General features: G+C 39.9%; 1 protein-coding gene across 13 annotated transcripts in view; it reads right to left on the reverse strand.

The window, feature by feature from the left end:
* fnbp1b (formin binding protein 1b) overlaps positions 1-22890 on the reverse strand; it is a 145784-nt gene that overhangs the window by 20206 nt on the left and 102688 nt on the right. For 5 of the 13 annotated variants that reach the window (XM_078426189.1, XM_078426191.1, XM_078426188.1 and 2 more), the window contains exons 11-15: positions 20266-20349; positions 10119-10133; positions 9960-9995; positions 5654-5763; positions 2201-2333 (exon numbers count right to left, since the gene is read on the reverse strand). In XM_078426189.1, coding sequence (XP_078282315.1) covers positions 2201-2333; positions 5654-5763; positions 9960-9995; positions 10119-10133; positions 20266-20349 — 378 coding nt within the window. The remainder of the gene's footprint in view (positions 1-2200; positions 2334-5653; positions 5764-9959; positions 9996-10118; positions 10134-20265; positions 20350-22890) is intronic. The other 8 variants (XM_078426201.1, XM_078426197.1, XM_078426195.1 and 5 more) reach the window with 4 other exon arrangements.

Below are 22890 nucleotides of genomic sequence, written 5' to 3' on the forward strand. Positions count from 1 at the left end.
AACCTTGGCACTCATGTCCTCCAAAAATGCGGCCTGACCCACTAAGTTACTCCAGCACTTTGTTCTGCAAGATTCCAGCACCTGCAGTTCCTTGTGTTGCTCTGTCTTCAGCAACTATAATCTCCTGTGTAGTGTCTCTAGTTGCACCACATGCTCCTGTTTTGCTCTATTATTGACTGGTTACCAAGTATTACAATGAATACATTTATTGTTTCCTTTTATATATCATCAGTGTTGTTGCATTTACAGGCTTGTTCAGCTGCAACATGTAAACATTTCATTTTTTTGTTGTACATATTTCAATTAAACACTCTTAACTGCAGTTGGTCTCAGTACCCCAAGCTAAGAAATCAACAAAGATGTCTTCTTGAAGAATATTGCTGTACGTACATCTGCAGAGCACTGCACAGTGAATGACTGTGAACCATCCTACGAATCATCCAAAAGTATTGGCTACTTGAACTGAATAATGAGGTGCTGCATTTTGGTAGGACAAATCAAAATAGGACGTACAGGGTAAATGGTAGGGAATTGAGCAATGCAGTGGAACAGAGGGATCTGGGAATAACTGTGCATTGTTCCCTGAAGGTGGAATCTCATGTGGATAGGGTGGTGAAGAAGGCGTTTGGTATGCTTGCCTTTATAAATCAGAGCATCCAATATAGAAGTTGGGATGTAATGTTAAAATTGTACAGGGCATTGGTGAGGCCGAATCTGGAGTATGGTGTGCAGTTCTGGTCGCCAAATTATAGGAAGGATGTCGACAAAATGGAGAGGGTACAGAGGAGATTTACTAGAATGTTGCCTGGGTTTCAGCACTTAAGCTACAGAGAGAGGTTGAACAGGTTGGGTCTTTATTCTTTGGAGCGTAGAAGGTTGAGGGGGGACTTGATAGAGGTTTTTAAAATTTTAAGAGGGACGGACAGAGTTGACGTGGGTAGGCTTTTCCCCTTGAGAGTGGGGAAGATTCCAACAAGGGGACATAACTTCAGAATTGAGGGACAAAAGTTTAGGGGTAACATGAGGGGTAACTTCTTTACTCAGAGGGTGGTGGCTGTATGGAATGGGCTTCCGGTGGAAGTGGTGGAGGCAGGCTCGATTTTATTATTTAAGAGTAAATTGGATACGTATATGGATGAGAGGGGATTGGAGGGTTATGGTCTGAGAGCAGGTAGATGAGACTAGGTCGGAGAGAGTGGTCGGCGTGGACTGGTAGGGCCGAACGGGCCTGTTTCCGTGCTGTAGTTGTTGTATGGTTATATTAATTAATCAGATGGGGAGAAACTAGAAAACAAAATCATGCATGCCTTCGTCAAATAATTATTTCACCTTTTCTATTGTGTTCTACAACTCAAAGTTTTAAATCAAAGGATTACCATGTTGAACGTTTATTAAAGCACCCACAAGCTTCAATGTACTGTGCCAGTGGCTGGACTAAAGAGCACATCACTTTAGCATGAAAAGGTTGGCTTTTGCAAACTCTATCTGGGCCAGATAATTTGACTAAGGCATGCATGACATTATTGATGAAGATAATGTTTAAATTATTTAAATCGTGATATTAAATAACATAGGTGGTGGCTATTTGGCCCACTGTAATTGAAAAGAATTGTTAAGGTTAGCCAATATTATGCCAGTTTTTTTTCCCTCCAGGGTAGAAGATTCGAAAACTGAGGGCAAAAGCTGAAGGTGAGAGGGCAATTATGACTTTTAAAAGACATTTGACAGATATATGGATAGGAAGGGTTTAGAGGGCTATGGGCCAAATGTAGGCAAATGGGACTAGCCCAATATTGCAACTTGGTTTAGCATGGATTACACATAGAAGGAACACTTGCACAGGTAGATGGAAAACCAGCTCTCAAAATTTGGTCAGATTATTAATCAAGAGAGAGTTAGATTTAGCTCTTAGGGCTAACGGAATCAATGGATACGGGGAGAAAGCAGGAAGGGTTACTGATTCTGGATGATCAGCCATGATCATATTGAATGGCGGTGCTGGCTCGAAGGGCTGAATGGCCTACTCCTGCACCTATTTTCTTTGTTTCTCTGTTTAATCGTCATGTTGCCATGTTAAGATATACTGAGTGCTACATCATTAATGAATCAGTAGGATGGAAGAGATAGGGCTAGCTTGAATGGCAACTGCATACTGTGGGGAGGTGGGAGTAAGAGAATTTGACTTTGAGTCAAACGTTACCTCAAATTTCTGACTCTCTTGTCGTAATTTCTCGATCGTCTGTCCGATTTCTGCGAGCCTGGGAGCCACACTGCTGGGGTCACCCATCTGAGGGTTCTTAACGTAGACATCTTTCATCTTTGTCAAGCCATCTCTACGAAGTAAAAATAAATACAATTAGTGTACCAATACATTGCAGTCTACTGGTTGTCCTCTTATTAAAATTGAACAGTACAGCGCAGGAACTGTGCATAGGAAGGAACTGCAGATGCTGGTGATAAGGGTATCCCGGTTACTAAACACTTTAACTCCCCCTCCCATTCCCACACTGACCTTTCTGTCCTGGGCCTCCTCCGCTGTCACAGTGAGGCCCAACACAAATTGGAGGAACAGCACATTATATTTCGCTTGGGGAGCTTACAACCCAGCAGTGTGAATTTTGATTACTCCAACTTCAAGTAATGTTTGAATTCCCTCTCTCACCATCCCTCCCTCACCCAAGTTCTCCAACTAATTTCACTGTCCTTCTGATTAGATTTACTGATTGTATGTCTACTTGTCACTTTCCCCTCAACTAACAATGAACCATTCTAAATTTCCTTATCATCGTCTGCTTTGATCTTTCATTTTCACACCTTACCCCTCCATATCTTTAGACACCCTGTCCCCTGACTCTCAGTCTGAAGAAGGGTCTCGACCAAAAACGTCACCCATTTCTTCTCTCCAGAGATGCTGTTAGTCCCGCTGAGTTACTCCAGCATTTTGTGTATATTTTCAGCTCAGGAACAGGCCCACACTGCATGTGCTGAACATGATGCCAAAACCAACTCTTATCTACCTGCACATAATCCATATCCCTCCACCTATCCAAAAGTCTCTTACATGCCACTATTCTACCCCAACGATCACCCCAGGCAGCACATTCCAGTCACCCTCTGAGTAAAATAAAACATGAAAAGAGTATTAATTTTACAAATAAAACACTCGGCAGATTTGTGTGCTAGTGTCCTCTTGTTCTGTTTCTGAACTGCTCTCGGGAGGGTTTAAAGTGGACTCGCAAGTTGGAGAGAACCAGAGCAGCAGGTCAACAAATGGAAGGGCTGTTGAGAAAGTGGAGGTCATGACAATTCAATCTCAAAGGAAGGAGAAGCAGGGAGTGGTTCATGAATATGGGGATAATGAACAGCTGAAGTGTGTTTACTTCAATGCAAGGAGTACTGTGGGTAAAGCTGACGAACTTTACTGAAAGCTGGATCAGTGATTGGAATCATGATATTGCGGCCATTACGGAAACCTGCCTGTGCGAGGGACACAGCTGGCAGCTCAACGTGCCAGGGTTTCGATGTTTCAGACGTGACAGAGCGGGAGGTAAAAGAGGTGGAGGGGTTGTTTTACTAATCAGGGAGATGTCATGGCGGTTCTCAGAGAGGACATACTGGAGGGCACATCTACTGAGACATTATGGGTTGAGCTCAAAAATAAGAAAGGAGCAAGCACTTGAATGGAATACAGGCCATTCAATAACCAGTGGGAAATAGAGGATCAGATATGTAGACGGATTACGGAAGGATACAAGAACCATAGGGTTGTTGTAGTGGGTGACTTTAACTTCCCCAGTATTGACTGGGACTTACACAGTGCAAGAGGATTAGACGGGACAGAATTTGTTAGGAGGTTTCCTTAAACAGTAGGCGGATGGTTCGACTCGAGGAGGGACCATACTGGACTCAAATTCCAAGGCTTTTTATACACATGTTACAAACAAGAGGGTGACCAGGGAGAAGGTAGGACCACTCAAGGATAAAGGAGAGTACTTGCTTCGAGTCGGAGGATGTTGATGAGGTGCTAAACAAATACTTTGCATCTGTATTCATCGACGAGAAAGACTAGGAGGACAGCGAGATCAGTGTGGGAAATACAAATATGTTAGGGCAGTTTGAGATCGAGTAGGCGGTGGTGCAGAAGCTCTTGAAGAAGGTGGATAAGTCACCAGGGCCTGATGGGATCTATCCAGTCCCCAGGGCCTGATGGACCTATCCCATGTTATTCAAGAAGGCAAGAGAGGAGATTGCAGTCGCCTTGACGAGGTTCTTTGTTTCTTCTCGAGCCACAGGGGAGGTCCCAGAGGACTGGAAAGTGGCCAATGTTCTTCCTTTGTTTAAGAGAAAGAAGGAACTATAAGCTGGTGAGCCTCACATCAGTGGTCGGGAAACTATTAGAGGAAATTCTTTGAGATCAATTTACTCCCATTTCGAAGAAAATGGGCTAAGTGGGGATGGGCAGCACGTCTTTGTATGCAGCAGGTCATGTTGTACTAACTTGATTGAGTTTTTTTTGAGGATGTGATGAAGGGGCCTGGATCATGTTCCGATCAGTTTAACTTGGATCATGTTCGGCATAAGTACTGTGGGCCAAAGTGCCCGTTCCTGTGCTGCATGGCTTGACGTTTAGGTAGCACTGTGCAACTGGAAAGAGTTTGACCGGTCATACAGGGTATTTATCCGCAATGACATCACAATACTCGGCCACTGTCAATACCCTGGGAGTAATCACGGACTAAAGACTCAACTGTGTCAGCCACCATGTCTGCCTGCACATCAGTGACCCAGTATCATGTGCCTAAGAAAATGATGCACCACAACGCGCCACAATGCTGAGAACTATATTCTGAACTCTGTATCTTCCCCTTTGATCCACCTTATGTGCTTGAGTTTGAAATGATTCTATGTATATCTGATCTATTCAGATAGCATGCAAAACAAAGCTTTTCACTGTGCCTCAATACATGTGACAATAATAATAAACCTACAGTGACTCACCTCACGATTTCCAAAAAAATTCCCCCAGTTTACAAGGCACATCAGTGGTGTGTTGAAATACTCAACACTTGCCCAGATGAATGTAGTTGGATACCATTCAGGACAAAACAGCTTGCTTTATTGGCACCTCCCCCACTACACTGAGCAACAAATCCCTCTACCCATGGCGCATTTATGGCTCCAAATTGCACAACAGATATCCACTGAGACAAACCAGACAAGTTTCCACAGTCAACAAGCTTGAATCAAGGACAGAGAAGCGGTCTGATTGGATGATCAGTCTCCTAAAGTGACACACAGTCTTGACTTGGAAATAAATCACTATTCCTTCAATATTGCTCTCAGCATCGTAGACTCCTACCCGTCACAAGGGCTGTTCATGGCACTGACTCATCGCCATTCTCAGCAGAACAATTAGCGATAGGCAACAAAAACCGGTCTTGACAGCCACGCCCACATTAAAACATTAATCATTTCAGCAGTGCAATCAAAGATGTCGAACGTCCACCCGTCAACAGATAATTAGCAGTGATTACTATGAAAGATGCCGTTGCAAAAATACTCAGTAATACTATTGCTTAAAATGCTTTGTACAGCACTGTCGTGAATTCACGGTGGTGACAAAAACCAAAGAGAATAATGAACACTCTTCTACCTTTCATCAGACTCCTTCTGGATTTCTTTGTTGATTTCATCAATTTTCTGTTGAAGTTTCTTTCTCCGTTGCTCTGGTGGCAAATGACTGAAGTCTTCTGGTCCCGAGCCCTGTCCAAGCCAAGATTAGATATGTCAGTATCACAAGTAGATTTACACCTTAGGTCACAGTTTATATCAGAGGCCAGTGATTGAAAAAAAAAAATCACTTTCCCCATTCAGCGTGTTTCACTTTCTCAAACCCATATTACTTAGCCTGGTCGCCTGAATTTAATTTAAAGTTTGAATTTAAAGTCATAATTTAGAACTGCTCTAATTTAAAGTCATAGAGTCATAAAACTCTACAGTGCAGAAACAGGGCCTTCAACTCACCTTGTCCAATTTCCAACTTAAGGACATCTTTCCTAGAGCTTTAATTTATTACTTAAACCACATTTTCAATAAAAAATACTTTACATGTCTTTGCTTCAATGACCTGGCTACCACATATTTTAATGTTTATGAGAAAATGGTTTTAATAAAAAATGCCCCAAAATAATCCACTTTGCGCGTGCACGCTCATGTGTGTATGTCACATATGTGCGTGCAGATGCACGTGTTATTCCCTGAAGTTGCTGTATAAACTCAGGGGTGACACAGCTGATCTCACGGCGCCAGAGACCCAGGTTCGATCTCAACCTCAGGTGCTGTCTGTGCGGAGTTTGTTGGTTCTCCCTGTGTGTGGGTTTCCTCCGGGTGCTCCTGTTTCCTCCCAGATCCCAAAAGACGTGTGGGTTTGTAGGTTTATTGGCCTCTGTAAATTGCCTCTAGTGTGTAGGGAGTGGATGTGAAAATGCAGAAAGCACTGGTGATCCAGTCAGAGTTTATTTACATCATGCGCCCCAAGTGCTCAAGACTGAAAAATATGTTAATATAAACCCCGCACCTCTGAATTGTAAGCGGGTGGAAACAGTAGACATCTTGAACGCAAAAAGAAAACCTTAATACTGTTGGGGGGACCAAAACAAGTGGAGAGTTTATTGGGGAAAATTAGCGTGTCTCTTTCCTCACACATCACACTGCAGACCCTAAATATACTTCTCCACTGCTTCAACCGGAAAGGATTAAATAAAAAATTAATGCCATTCCTTTAAAGAATGGCAAACTCTCAGACAGTGAGTGACAAGAACAGCAAAAATAGCATTCACCGACTAGCTTTACTTGGTCACACAAAAATAACAGCGGTTAATTTTAGGCATCCTAAGCCAGTGCGGAAAAAATACCAAGCATTTTCAAAATAGAATGCGTCCATTAACAAAAAATGAATTAAACTATTTAAAACTTCTGCATTATTACAGAAGCACTGGTTCCGATTTTTTCCAACATTTGGTAGAGTGAAATAATGCACTGTAAAACAGCGCAAATTGAGTTAATGAAAGGAGATCAGCAGGTGTTTCCTAATCTTGCTGTCACGTCTCCTCTGTGCAACCTTAGCCTCTTCCAAACTATTAGTTTCATTAACAGGCTGAAGAATGCAGAGGCACTGGATGCACGAGACTTGACACTTTTTTCCCCCCCGTTCCTCTTGTTTCTTCGTATCACCTATGAGGAGGCCCACCCCAAGAGAAAAGTAAATCTGGCTCCATCTCATCTTGAAACTCATGTCCATCAGATTTAAGAACACCACCTTCCCAGCAGGGGTCTCGAACACTAACCTCAGCAACTATGATCTTTTATAGACTGTGTCTTTGGTTGCACTATATGGGCCTTGGTTTTGTTCTATTATGATTTCCTAGTATTATGGTTATTAATTAATATAGCATTATTGATTATTGTACATTTATTTGCACACACTATGGGCTTTGGTTTTGCTCTATTATGGTTACCTGGTATTATGGTTATTAATTAATATCGTGTAATTGATTATTGTACATTTATCTGTGCGTTATTGCGTTAAAGGGTTTGTAAACTGCAGTAAATAAGAATGTCATTGTTCTGTAGCAGGTACATAGGGCAATTAAGCACACTTACCCCCTGCCTCACTCTAAGTTATTAAAACCATGAAGGAAAGCGTACTGTGTCGATACACAAGATGTATAACAAGATCCGAGCTTTATTCTACTGACTATTGAATATCAAAAGACTATTCAGACAGATGTGAAACTGACGACTCAATTGCCCTTTGAAATTTACATTACATGTCTCATACTGCTGTTCTGATTAATTTTTTTTCATCAAATAATGTAATTTCTCGTTAAAAAAACAATTTTTTTGCTCACTATCACATTCTGTCTTTATGAGTTTGCTCTGAACAATGTCTCAAGCTCACAAAAGGAGCTTTGTAAATATGTTTCCCTTTTTAGAGTCATATTGTCATACAGCACGGAAACAGACCCTTTGGCCCAACTCACCCATGCTGGCCAAAATGTCTCTCTGCACGAGTTCCATTTGGCTGCATTTCACCCACATCCCCCTAAACCTATCCTATCCATGTTTGTATTGTCAATACAAACTTTCTAATTTAACGGTTAGATCAGAAGTTGAAGATTCCACACACATCGTCGTGTTCTTTCGGCATTTTTACCTTACATTTCAGTTCTTTGGATAGTAAAAGCCATTGGAACAGACAATTTATAAAAGTACTCATGCCACTGTGAACGATCGTTAAATGCCACAATCCCAGTTCAGGTAAAATTTAGCTGTCCTGTGTGGCCAAGTAGGGATACAAAAATTAAAAGATCAAGCACAAAAAAAGCCATTATTCTACAATAAATTTCACTAACTATATCCAGAAACTTTTAAAAAAAATGGCATCAGTTTCACATTTATGTGTAGAGTCTAAATTTTGGCATATAAATCCAATCTACTGACTATTTAAAATATTTAGAAAACAGTATTCAACTGGTACAATGGATGTTGGCGACAGTCAAATTCCAACTCAGCAAATTAAATATAATGAACCAGTTAAGTTCTATAATAACCTCAAATTACAGTGTTCAATTTCTCTATAATGCGCTTTACAATTGCCGGTTTAACACACAACGTAGCCCATGGGAGTACATTGTGTTTAATGCAATATACGAGGATTAATGAGAATTAGTGCGTTTCTTTAGTAATTCTCTAGCATGTTATGGAGAGGTTATTTTTTAATATTTATCACTAAAATTCCATCCAATCTGTAAAAAAATCCCTGGTGAACACTTAAACCACCTTCCTTCTTCTCCCTGCTCCCATTGGGCCGAAGGTTGAAAGCGTGCACCAGCAGAAACACTTTTTCCCCTCTGTTTTCAGGCTTCTGAACAGTCCTTCCATGAGCTAGGATACTGTCCTATTCAAATCTACCCCATTGCAAACATTGGACTTTGTCAATGGAACTGATCAGTCTATGAACTGATGAGCGACAATGCTAAGAACTATATTCTGCTCTCTTTATCTTCCCCCTTGCTCTATCTATTGTACTTAAGTTTGATTTGATCGTATTTATATATAGTATTATCTGATCTGAATGGCGAGGATGCAAAATAAAAAAATTCTCAATACCTTGGTAAACGTGACAATAATAAACCTAAACCAGGCTCCAAATATTTGTTCAATCTATAGCTCTCAGTGGGAATTTGGAGCATTGCACTAACATTGGGAAATTGTTACAAGGTATAGCCATCTCTTAGAAATTAACACATTTACATGCAACAACAAAGATCTTCGATCTTAAGAGAGAGTAAAGTTCCTATTTGATTCCCATCGGGACTACAACACATTGGAATGCCAGCTTTGATAAGATTTTCAGTTTGTTTCAGCATGACCCTGACACGCTGAATCCATTACAAACTCCTTGCATCTTGTCACTAACTTGTGGGTGTAAGTAACAACTTGCCATTAATTACTTCTTATTATGGGCGCACAGTAACAGGATCTTTTACAACTTCTCGGTATTGCTCAAGTTATTAGGAGAGAGATGTTAAATGAAGCCAAGAAAATCAAGAATGCCCATCATCCATATGTTAAATCCACCCAAGTGTTACAAATAGATCACAGATCACCCATATTCCCATAAGGCTCACCCATATTCACTTGAATCACCATGGGGGAGGAGGGAGGTTGTGGGAGCCTGGGTGCACATTAGGAGCACAACTGTCTATGGCAATTGATATTTGCAGCTTTGAGTTAGTGACATAGTGCAAAGGATTTGTATTGGATTTCACATTGATAATTATAGCTGGTTTTGTAAGTTGGATGCAAGACCATCAATTAAAAAGTGTTGCATTTTTAATTGTGCAAGTGTGTTAATTCATTAATAATGTGATTAAAACAATGATGCCAGTGTTCACCTCAATAAAATTCCAGACTTGTGTATTCAACATTTTCTGACAAAACAAACAAGGACAAAGACAGTCAAAAAAAATTATTCACAATTAATTTCACAAGTGGTTATCATGGTTGGTGAATCACATTACGTTGGACAGACACACAAATGCCACGTTGCTTACCAGTTTGAGAGAAAGCTTCACGCAAAATTGGAGAGGAAAGGAAGAAAGAGAAAAGAACAAGTAACGTCAATAGGAGATGATCATTCACTTTAAACGTGATACAACTCTGTACCGAATGAAGATGGTAAGGTTACAATGAACATGGTTCATAAGGGAGCCATCTGAAAATGCACTGCTAGGATATGTAAACTGCAGTACCAAAAATCCTGTATTTGATCAGTATAATATTGAAACATGAAAAAGAATGGAGTAAGTTTAGTTGTTCTATCAAGTCTGTTCACATTACATATCATATACAATCCAATTGGTGCAAACCCAGTTCATTTGACCTTCTTACACATGCTGTGGCCAAGTTTCTAGCAGCTCTCCAAAAATGTAAATCAAGCAAGATTTCAAGGCATCAATCTAACTTTCATTCTTTTGTCCACCAAAGCCTTTCCAGAAGCCTCATGGCCAGCAACCAGCGTAGACAGCAAATCAATCTTACAGCTCACTTTTAAATCACTAAAATCTATTCCAAAAGCAGTCATACCTCCATAAAGTTCTGAAAAGTCCATATCTGCAGCTTCAAAGAAAGAGTTTACAAAGTTAGAAGTGGCACTAACCTAGTCTGCCCACCACAGCTATGTGCTGGAGAGAAGCAACCAGTCTGATTGCATCATGGTGTGGTTCGGTAACTCACAAACTGGCAGTCAGCACTTGTAGAGAGGTTAGTTTTAGTTTAGTTTGGAGATACAGCGTGGAAACGGATCCTCCGGTCCACTAAGGTCATGGCGACCAGTGATCCCTGTACACTAGGACTATCCTACACACTGGAGATAATTTACAATCTTTTACCGAAGTCAATTAACCTACAAATCTGTATGTATTTGGAATGTGGGAGGAAACCGAAGCACCCAGAGAAAATGTACAAATTCTGTACAGACGGCACCTGCAGTGAGGATCGAATCTGGGTCTCTGGCGCTGTAAAGCAGATATGCTATCACTCTGACACTGTTCCACAATATTGAGGATGCTCCTAATCATGAGACCAATATCCCGATGACTAGCTGGGTTCCACATGGAACTGCCTGGAAGTTTCCTGTGTAGGAAGGGACTGCAGATATTGGTTTAACGGTGATGGACACAAAATGCTGGAGTAACTCAGCAGGACAGGCAGCATCTCTGGAGAGAAGGAATGGGTGATGTTTCAGGTCGAGACCCTTCTGCAGACTGGAGTCTGAAGAAGGGTCTCGACCCGAAAGGTCACCCATTCCTTCTCCCCAGAAATGCTGCCTATTTCACTGAGGTACTCCAGCATTTTGTGTCTAACCTGGAAGTTTCCTCTGTTGTCTTACACCAGTCAGCACAGGGGTAAGAGCATGTGAAGGGAATTCCCAACGTGAAAACCTGGTGTTTAATGTGTATTTAATTAACGTACACAGTTATAGAGTCATGTCATATTTTATAGTCATGTTTTATTCAGAACGTGGTATTAGTGGAAGGAATGGTTTGAGCAAATGATAAAGATGCATTTAAAACATGGCTGGAAAGCAGGGTAATGCTAACAGTTAAATAAAGGGAAGACATGAAGAGGTTGTAGTATAATTATCGCATGGACTGGTTGAACTGATTGGTTGTGTTGTATGTGCTGTGAAGTTTCAACCTGGACCTTCTGAATGGCCTAATAAATGTCTGTGCATTTTATTGCATTCTGTAAGAAATTATTGGAATTGGGATATTATTTCTGATACTGTACAGATTTCAGTATTGTTCCCCTTCTTTATATGCAACACAGATGCAGATATTCTAATAATTAAAAAAAACCCTGAAAAATGTAAAACACGTCAATTGAAGTTTCAACCACTTGAAATGCGAGCTGATGGATTTTCCCTCGGCTGCTTGGCAATCAGATTACAAAACTGAGTCAGGGTGATAGAGCACCTTGTTTCCATATGTCGAGTCACCAGCTTAGCTAAAGCTAAAAGTATTTACTGCAGAGCCCAGTTTCGTGACAGACAGCCACGCAAGTGAGCTCACTTGAACTTTCAGTTTTTAGAATCAAGTGCATTAGTACAGTAATTGTGATTTGGTTGGTCAGAGCCATTGCTTCCAGCTTGGCACTAGACTATCAGTATGGTAGGCAATGGATCTTTCTGATATATAAAGCAACTCAGAAAAAAAATAGCTGCAATGAATTAAAAATAATTTAGTCACTTTTACAGTCAAATATCTGTCTTTTAAAAATACTTTGATAGATAAAGTAAGAGCTGGACAAATATTTTTATTTTCCATAAGCTCAAGGTCAATGTTATATCACTTTCAACTAAAGAAATAAAATAAATAATTATAATTTCATGGAATATATGATTTGGTGTTTCAAATATCTTTGCCAAAGTAATATTGTTCACACTCCAATCACATCACAGAATGGCTTCCTTATGAACCTTGGCCTGACACAATGAACAAGCAACAACTGCTTTTCTAACAGACATCTACTGTTATGCACAACACAGACATGAAAGCCTTATATTTACTGTATTCTGTCTTCACTCTATGGAAAACTATAAACTCTTCTCTTTAAATTGTAATCTAAAACTGATTCTTAAAAATTCTGGTGTTTTCAATGCAAAATGTTCCAAATGAAACAATAAAAAAAGATACTTACTTCTTTTTGGTCGAGAACATTCAATTTAAACTGGATGAGTTATCTTGTACATTGCACACTCCTGACATTCAATAAACTTCAAATGAATCACATAAATCATGCTAAGCTTCTCAAGATGGCTATGTTTTAATTTAAATGAGGTCTTCAGAAGAATTGGTAGAAGGTCATGCATTGAAACAACTATTTACAATTGAACCTTTTAACAAAATCAAAAGATCAGAAAAGAACTGAAATCCAGGTGTCCGAGAGTGGATAAGAAATGGCTGACTCGGTCACGGCCATTGTTCAGAGAACAAAATTAAATTTGCAAAGCTTGGTAAATATTCAAATTAATGTTAATCTGTGTATAATATCTCACCACAAACTATTTAAACTGGGTTCAATTTATTTGAAAATTAAAATAAAAAACTTCCTAAGATTCATGTAAAACTGCTTACATTACTATCAATTATTCCTTAATATTGGTGTGTTTGTTTGAGAAAAGGATGCATTTACATAGCAACCCTAGGACAAGCAACACATTTTCAATTACTTTTCACCAATAGCCTATTGATGATATAAAATGCCCTAAATACAACTATAAAATTAAAAGTTGTGAATTAATATCCTAAAAGGAGAATCCATCTTGGGACTCAATCGTGAAATATCTGACAGCTTCGACATCTATACATTCACACAGGCAAGTTTCATTTCATTTCTCCCTTTCCTCCTCAGATTCCTCCTGATTCTCTGGCTGAAAGTCTGGGTATATACGTGAAAGGACCTTTTGACCGAGACAGCTGATTGCATAGACCACCAACTGAAATATCAAAGCACTGATATCAATTCAATGAAGGGAATCAATGAAGTCTCAAGGGATTTGCTTCACAATCATGGATCAAGTTAACTTGAATTGCTTCTATCACTGTATCATGCCAATTATATCTTCATGCTACTCACATCGGCTGCGTTTAATCATATCTCTACTTGCAAGTGTCACATAAATCTGATTCCACTTTACATTTAGCTGTGCTTCTCAGCGTTCTGGCAGTGGTTGCTTGTAGATGATCTCATTGTTTTCCAAAAGGAGGACAGAATTACTTTCCCTCACAAAAGAGTTTGCAGTTTGTATTAGACACATCCTTTATGAACCACTTCTCACTTACATATTCATCCCCAGATATGTGTCAACTTGAACTGAAGATCCAATCTGATTCAGCTGCACTATTTGACTGGGTAATTAATGAGATGGGATTTGTACATCAACTTTTTGAAATCCAAGTCACCTTAACTTTGATTGAAACTTCAGTTTTCTTGGAAGATATATATCTCATTTACTCGAGTCAGGTCCGTATGTGAATAAAACTCTGAACTGGAACGGTTTGCAATTTCACAGCACAAGTTGACTCAGTTGCCCAGAGATCCTCAATATGTGACCATCACCTTTAGTAAATGAACACAACAGTTCCCTAACACAACAGTAAAACACTGGAGCCATTGACATCGTAATGTAAAACATTGACAAGGCCTTTACACAAACCATTGTGCAGCATGTCAGCGGAACTAATCCAAAACTAGATATAACCACTAGTGGTAACCTTTCGCCTCCTGCCATTGTCCAAGCCTCACAAGTATTAGTGCTGCCATTCTTTCAAAAGGGTAACCACTGGCTTTTTCTTGCTGACATCAGCCTCATACCCAGTCTCTTTATTCACCCAGATTTAAAACGGAAATGTTCCTTGCTGAGTGCGCATTTCTTCCTGAAGAAGAAAACGCACCAAATCTTTTTCCCCACAATCACGAGATGAAGAATTTAGCTCCAATCTGCTTTGTATTAAAGATGCACCCACACACTGCCGAGGAGACGTCAAAGCTCACTTCGCACAACATACAACTAACTGGCTGACAGCTTTTATTCCAGTGGTACAGTCATTCCCTGAAACTGAGATTCATATTAAATTACAGGCAATGGAAATTCCAAAACTCACCCTCACAATAAAAACGGGAAGCTGACTGAATTGCCAAACCTTACTTGCGTGCAAAGATCAATGGTAAAGGTAAGAACAGGATACGGAAATTAGCAAAGGAGCTATCTTTGTCAATTGTCACTCCTTTGTTTGAAACCCTCAATGATGTTGGTGCCAGGCCGGAGGCATTGCTCATTTCTGAAACTGGAAAGCTAACCTCAGCAGCCACGCATCAGCACAACCGAGAGCATTTTTAATCTCAATGTATGCAAATATAATTTACAACTAGGGCCAACAATTTAAAAAATATTCCTTTCCCGTTCAGTTCTTGAACGCCATCACATCAAATGCATTCAATATCACAATGCTAGCTAGAGGTATTCTCAAAGTGGTTTTCCTACTTTGAGTTGATAAATGAGAGTTAAATGTTTGATGTTCACTGTGAATTAAAAATTAACATAACCCTATGACTCTAGTAAAAAAAACCTGCCTTCTGCAATTGAAGGGCCGGTATACATTTCTGTTTGCAGATCTTGCTTGCAAAGTGACTTGAAATAAAATATTTTATTGCATTACATTAAACTGCTGCAAGTTTCTGTGTCTCACTGGCATGGCTCAAGTGTCCATTTGAGCTAGAAATGATTCCTTTCAGCTAGGTGTCAGTAACTTGAGAAGTGGAAGAAATACTAAATGAGAAAAGTACTCGGCAGTCTGGAAGTTCAATTTAAAGCTAATGATCATATTGACAGAAGTTAAAAGATTTGCTGAATGTTCATGCTTTCATTTCTCTGCATTAACTGCCTAAAATCCATGCAGGCTCTCAGATGCATATTTATTTCAAAGAAGTTGGATTTGATTGTTTTTCCATCTCTCTCTTTAGATCTTCCACATTATACCCTTGGTCAGCAACTCCCAGGCTGGATGATATGTAACAAAGCTTCAGTGAGTTGTTTATTCTCCACGCTTGCCGATGAGAAAGTGTCTTTCCTCCATTCACTGCCATAATTTACTATGTGGCTGAGATGAAGATTTCAAATGCATAAACCATTCAAAGAGGAAAGTTTATATCTCTCCATATTTGGTGCAGTGTGTTACCACTTTGAATCATTCAAAAAATATGCACATATGCATTTTAATAGAGTTTTGAAAACATGCCAATGAAATCACCAACTAGGAAAATTAACGGGAGACACCGTTTAGTTTCTTTTAACAGTTTATCTCCTAACAAGCACTAATGATCTTATAAGCTTACGACAACTAACAATGAGAAACAAAAGTCACAGTCTTATGGGTTTTGTACTCAGCCTACATTTGTTTCAGCAAGCATCTACTCACAGTTAGCTATGATGTGAACTGGAGCCACAAGATGCAATAACACATACAATGAAGCAACAAATCCATGTGTTATTGTGAATTCCAGGCAGTAACCCCACTTACACAAATATTTACCTCGGTACAGAAATTTGTTTTATGCCAGAGCTAAAATTAGAACTATACTTAAATAAGTTTGGACGTAGAGACCTCTTTCAAAGTTCTTAAGAGGTTCATCATGTTTATGGTGCCTTTTGATTTAATACTGCAGTAATGTATTTTTTCAATTATGTTCCATTTTGCGTACCATGCGCCTCACTACAATAATGATCAAGTTAACTGCTTCACTGAAAGTGAGAATGGTGATACCATCAAAAGGCAAACTCTAAATTTTGTGTTGTCTCCTTAGAGTATTAGGCCAATCTGCAAAATCTCCACTATGGAACTCCCATTTAAAAACAAAATAAATTTATTTTGAAAATAAATTTAGAGAATCTGCCATTTTTTCTGCATTTCTGGCTTTCAATTAATTGAGATTTTTAAAAAAAGCTATAGTGCTCTTGGTTCAACTACAACTGTAATAGTGCTCTTGGTACAACTACAACTACAAGCTATAGTGCTCGGTGCAACTACAACAGTTTGGATGAATAGTCATTGATCTCTAAGTCACTTCTGTTGGTCTCTCCGTATCTATTATTTGACCTGCTGAGCATTAACTGCATTTCCTGTTTTTACTTCACATTTTGAACACAATGTCCATGTTCCAACCAACCTTCAATATTTCACCATGTTTCTCCAATTGTCAATCCACTCATGGATTCCGTTTTATTTCATGTTGGAACACATCCCTTCTCGTTACCTATTGTTCTGCCTGCTCAGAATCACACAGCTGCACAGCACGGAAACAGGCCCTTCGGCCCACCTTGCCCATACGGTGCTACTCCCATTTGCCTGTATTTGGCACATAGCTCTCTAAACCATTCCTACCCATGTCCAAATGTCTATTAAAAGTCATAATTATATCCGCATCGAGAGTTTCCTTTGGCCGCTCATTCCAGACTACCTTAAAAGGGAAATAGTTGCCCCTGAGGTCCTTTTTAAATGTCTCCACTCTCATCTTAAGCACATGACCTCTAGTTTTAGAATCCTCCACCCTGAGCAAAAGACTGTGAATGCTCACTTTACCCTTGCCCCTCATGATTTTGTAGACCTCTATAAGGTCACTCATCAGCCTCCTATGGTCCTAACAAAAAAGTCACAGCCTATCCAAATTCTCCCTCTAACTCTAGCCCATTGTATATGTAAACATTTTGTGTAAGTACCAAAGTGTTAACAGCTGTATTTATGAACGGATCAGCATGGAACACCCAGCAAACCTGCTTCACCTTACCAGAGACATTCACATTGTCATCTTCACCCTCCCCCCACCTCCCTGCAACTTGCTTTCTCTTGTTATCTGTAGTGACAAAAGTTCTTTGATATGAAGTATTAGTTCTGTTACTCTTTCTACAAATGCTGCCTGGCCTGTTAATTGTTTCCAGTTTATTTTTATTTCAGATTTCCAGCACCATTTAATCTCAGATTCTAATGCTTGTTTCTAAGACTGCTGCACAATATATCGGGCATGTCAATTTTTTTTTGTTGCCATCTGTTAAATCCATTGCGATCAATTCTTTAAAAATAATTGCAGTGTTACAGGGAAGGAGCTGAGGAATTGGTCAGACAGGTGCAGTCTGATTTAAGACATCTGCATGGTTTTGATAACCACATTTTCTGTGAATGTTAAATTTGCTTGTCCATGTGTCAGATAGAGGGAAAAATTGAAGGATTCAATTTATATTAAATGCCAATCAATTTTATTAATAATTGAAAATAGTGCGGTTTGTTAAACTTTGGACCTCGAAAATCAAAATGGGATTAAACTTCCCAGAGTCAGCAGGAATTAGAGAAATATATATGTCAGCAAAGGTGCAAGAGCAATCGAGTTAAAGTAACATAGAGACAAAATGCTGGAGTAACTCAGCGGGTCAGGTAGCATCTGAGATGCTCCAGCATTTTGTGTCTACATTCGATTTAAACCAGCATCTGCAGTTTTCTTTCCCCTACAGAGTTAAAGTAACATTGGCAACAGTCTGAAATTGCTCCGACATACAATTGCTATAATTCCATTGTGGCCTCAGTTGTTGAGACTAAAGGTTATGATCCACAAATCCAAATATTGAAAGCACATTAACATGTCTGATGTTGCAGCATTCAATTTTCTGCACCTTGAGAGTTTCCAATTCCCATTTTCAACCAGATCAGCTTCACCAGGAACACACAATCCCACCAAGTTGCTATCACAGCCCTGAGGTCCAAGGGGTCTTTGCCTTGAACATCGGCCCAACCAATTCCCCTCCACCCAGGTTCCAATTTTGCTTCCTCGTTCTCCCACTGCACAACTTCTCCACCCTAGACTAAAGCTTGTATTTCCCGCATATCTGCCCTCAATGTCTCTCCTCATAAACACAGAGACAGAGTTCTCCTGGTCCATGTCTTCTACCCAGCAGATTTCATATTCAACTGCTCATCTTTTGCATCTACTGTCACCTTCAGCAACATCCCACCAGCACACCAATTTTCATCTCCCCTTCCTTTTCACTGTGAAGGAACTGCACTCTTTGCTATTTCTGTCTGCTCTTCCATCTCCACCAAGCATTTCCCCCCTTGGGGCACAACATCTGCTCTTGTATTACTTCCCTTGCTACTGTCCAAGGATACAAACAGACCTTCAGTGCAGTTCACTTCTCACAATCTGATGCACTACATTCAGTACTCACAGTATTCACATTGTCTAGCACCTGTGTTCAGTCCAAGGGAGTTAACCTGAGCTTCCTGCCACTTTAGTTCTTCATCAGAACCGGCTGGTCCATCTCTGATATTGGTCCAGTTTGTCTCTCCCTGCAGGGCATATCTTTGTGCTCTACATTTCCAAACTGTTTCAGTCATTCGAAGCATTCTCTCTCTCTAACTGCCTGCACTTCATCCCTGTTCCACTCTATCGCTAACAGCTTCTATTATTCGATCGGCCAGATTACCTTGTTTACAGTTTATCCCACATCAATTCTGGCCTCACCTTAGTACAGATTACCTTCATAATATGCCATATTATCCCCTCCCTCTCTTTGGAACTTAACACTAACTGGCTTTCTCAATCTCCGTCCTGAGAAAGGGTCTTTCACCCAAAATGATAGATGTGTATTTCTGTCCAGAGTGTTTGCAGTATTATTTGACTTTTGAGATTACTGGTGCTGTGCGTGACTGTTGTATTGCCTGTCTAGCTGGCTGAATGTACATTGTAAAAATATTCAGCAATTACAGATGGTCAAGTTTCACATCTGTTGCTAAATACTCAAACTGCTTCACTGCAGCCTGTGCTGGTCACCTGCCTCTTCGAGCTGTCGATCAATTTCAGGGATAATCAAACATAATGGAGAATTCTAAATAAAATAATTATTCTACTTTCTTCGGTCTCCACCTGCCAAAATGGATTCCTTTTTGCTAATCCCTACAATTAGATGTTAAGAACGTAATTCAAATGTTGGCTCTTATATATTGATCAATAGCGAGGTGATTCTTCCAGAGTTCCTTTCTATGGGATAGGATTTTATCCCTGCATGAAAGAACTCCACTTGAACAGGCTTTAGTCTTATTAGAACTGTGCTGCATGTTGATGTTTTAGCTCAACACAAGGATGATCTGATGAAATTTGTTCAGTTCTCAGATTTGAATTTGAAGCAACTACATTCTGGCATGCATTGACCTAATCTTACATTGTTTCACATGCAATGTCCATTCTGTCATTAGTATCCCTGAACCACACCAAAAAACCCTACATCATAATTATCCCCAAAAATTGACCTTGCAGAATAAGATGTTTTTAATACATAAATATAAAGGAATGACTTATTGAGATCAGATTTAATTGGGGTCAATACTTTCTTTTTAGGAGATTAGATCGGTGTAATATCTGATATGCTGTAAATTACAACTAATGCACTTCATATTAGCTTGCACCGTAAACATTTTTTAATCTATTTGCTTTTTATGACATTGTATGTTATGACTCTAAGCATTTCTAAGCTGATTAATTAAGTATACATGCAGAATGGTGCAGAAGAGATCGAAAGTATGATATTGCTTGTGTAAGTGGGGCTAGTAACTGTGGGGTGAGGGTATGGCAGGTCACCATACTTAGACTTACAACAAATTCCCTCGCCTCATATGCATAAGTAGGTTTCCCTAATGTCCTCTTCATCAGTTCTTTGTGAAAATAGAGAGACCGAGTCTGGGGTTTGCATTTGTGGAAAAGAATACATTGGGATTAACAGCCAGCAGTTCAAAACCAGCTTTTAACGGCTATTTAGGTTTATAGGGTAAAAGCTATAAAATATAGGGTAGGCCTTAATACAGAATTTCCTCAATCAAGGATATTGCTTTGAAGTGGTTTGTCCATATTGTAGGGCTATCTCTAGGTTAAGCTGAACTGAATTACCAGAGAGAGCCAAATAGAGGATGCCAAGAATGTGGCACAGTTCACACTGGGATGCAATCAGACAATGGGTCTAAATCAGATCAGCTCCACCCATGGGCTCTTTACCTCTTCCATCCTTCTTCTATGATTACCTTGTAAAAACCTGAACCATTTAAACTTTGATTTCCCTCTGCAACGGCATCACCGCGTATCATATTAAGAGTGCCATGTTTGAACTTCTCTCCCCTTTTCCTTAATTCTAAAGGCAAATATGGAGAGTGATGAAATTCTCTGACATTACAATTGAGAACATCCCATTAGCTGCCTCTGCCCTTACTCTCCCCCCCCCCCCCGCTAAATTTACCAGATTAAACTTCTAATTATCCCAACTGCCTTCTTCCAAACCTGGAGGCAGTTTATCTTTCCTCAACCCTCTCTGAACTTGCACACATGGCTTTGTTCCCAATAAACTGCTGACCAGCTCATTTCTATTCCTGCATAGCCCTACTCTCACCAGGATGATATCATTGACTTCGCTCAGAGTTATTACTCTGATGAGAAAGGGAAACTTGGAATTGAACCACATTCGTAACTTTCCAAACACGATCAAGGTCAGGAATACCATTTAGTATTTCTAATGAGCCAAGTTCGATGAGACACTGCTGACTGATTGAAAGCAGGTTTGAACAAAACAAAGGTTGTCAGGGTACAGCAGAAATGTTTATGCAGCAACTTCCCTGATGTGCCAGTATTAGCTCAAACATCCCTATTCTTTTTACATAATTACATTTCAAACTTACGTTAAAAAAAAAGTAGCAAATGCAATTCCTGGCAATGGGCCATAAATGAACTGGTGGCCTGATTATACAGCCAAAATCATAACATCCTGCAGCAATCAGAGATTATTGGAAAGGCACCGGATTAACCTGCCCCGCTGCAACTCTGATTAAAAACTCTACAAGCAGCTACTTATCTCTGATCTCCACGGTCAAGAAATATCTCTTTCGCTGCTTTAGCAAGGGCTTTTTAAATAATTCCTGAAAGAGTGAATCGTAACAGTGAAAGACTTTCCACAGCCACGAGTGGGTAACAGCGTGCCTTGAGCATGGCAGGTTGGGCTAGAATTTAGCAAATGCAGGCAGCCTTTTCCAGGCAGGCATCAAGTCGTATGTTGAAAGGCTGGAGCAATGTCGTATGTTGGAAGGCTGGAGCAATTAGGCTTGTATACACTGGAATTTAGAAGGATGAGGGGGGATCTTATTGAAACATATAAGATAATTAGGGGATTGGACACATTAGAGGCAGGAAACATGTTCCCAATGTTGGGGGAGTCCAGAACAAGGGGCCACAGTTTAAGAATAAGGGGTAGGCCATTTAGAACGGAGATGAGGAAGAACTTTTTCAGTCAGAGAGTGGTGAAGGTGTGGAATTCTCTGCCTCAGAAGGCAGTGGAGGCCAGTTCGTTGGATGCTTTCAAGAGAGAGCTGGATAGAGCTCTTAAGGATAGCGGAGTGAGGGGGTATGGGGAAAAGGCAGGAACGGGGTACTGATTGAGAGTGATCAGCCATGATCGCATTGAATGGCGGTGCTGGCTCGAAGGGCTGAATGGCCTATTCCTGCACCTATTGTCTATTGTCTAAGTCAAACTGACAAACTACATCCAGCAAATGCCTTCACTTTGCAAGAGATGGTCTATTCCTTGCAGTTGTGACATAGTTGGCATGCTTTCCTTCAGCTTGCTTCTGACCCTCAGTTAAATGAGAAACCTTTCCACAGAATAAAAATTTTGTTTCTTAGAAGATGCAGGAGTTACACAAAATATTGCAGCGATATTTCATATAATAAAACAATGGGAATCTTTTGTGTGTTAATAAATAATCATAATTTTGATTACACTGGGGATGTTTAGAATGTGGCACTGTTCATACTGGGACGTGATCAGACAATGGTTCCGGTTCTAATTGGCTCCATTCATCACTCACCATTCATATCCCTCTTTTCTCTTCCACCCTCTTACTTCTGAATCCACCTTGGATAAATATAAACCACTTATCCTTTGATTTCCATTTGCAATAGCATTTCTATTTATCATATTAAGAATATCATACGCTTCAACTCCTCTCCCCCTTTTCCTCCATCCTCACTTCTAATAGCAAGCATAAAGAGTAATGGACTTCTCTAATATTACGAGTGAGAACATCCCAGCAGTTGCCTCCAGCCCTACTCTTTTTCCCCTAAGCTTACCCGAACAAACTTCTACTTTTGCAAATTATTCTCTTCTAAACTTGAATCCAGTTTATCTTTCCTCAATCTTCTCAGCTTTTTCCATATGTCCTTATTCCCAATAAACTGCTG

Source organism: Rhinoraja longicauda, chromosome 31 (assembly GCF_053455715.1).
Source record: "Rhinoraja longicauda isolate Sanriku21f chromosome 31, sRhiLon1.1, whole genome shotgun sequence".
NCBI classification, from domain to species: domain Eukaryota; kingdom Metazoa; phylum Chordata; class Chondrichthyes; order Rajiformes; family Arhynchobatidae; genus Rhinoraja; species Rhinoraja longicauda.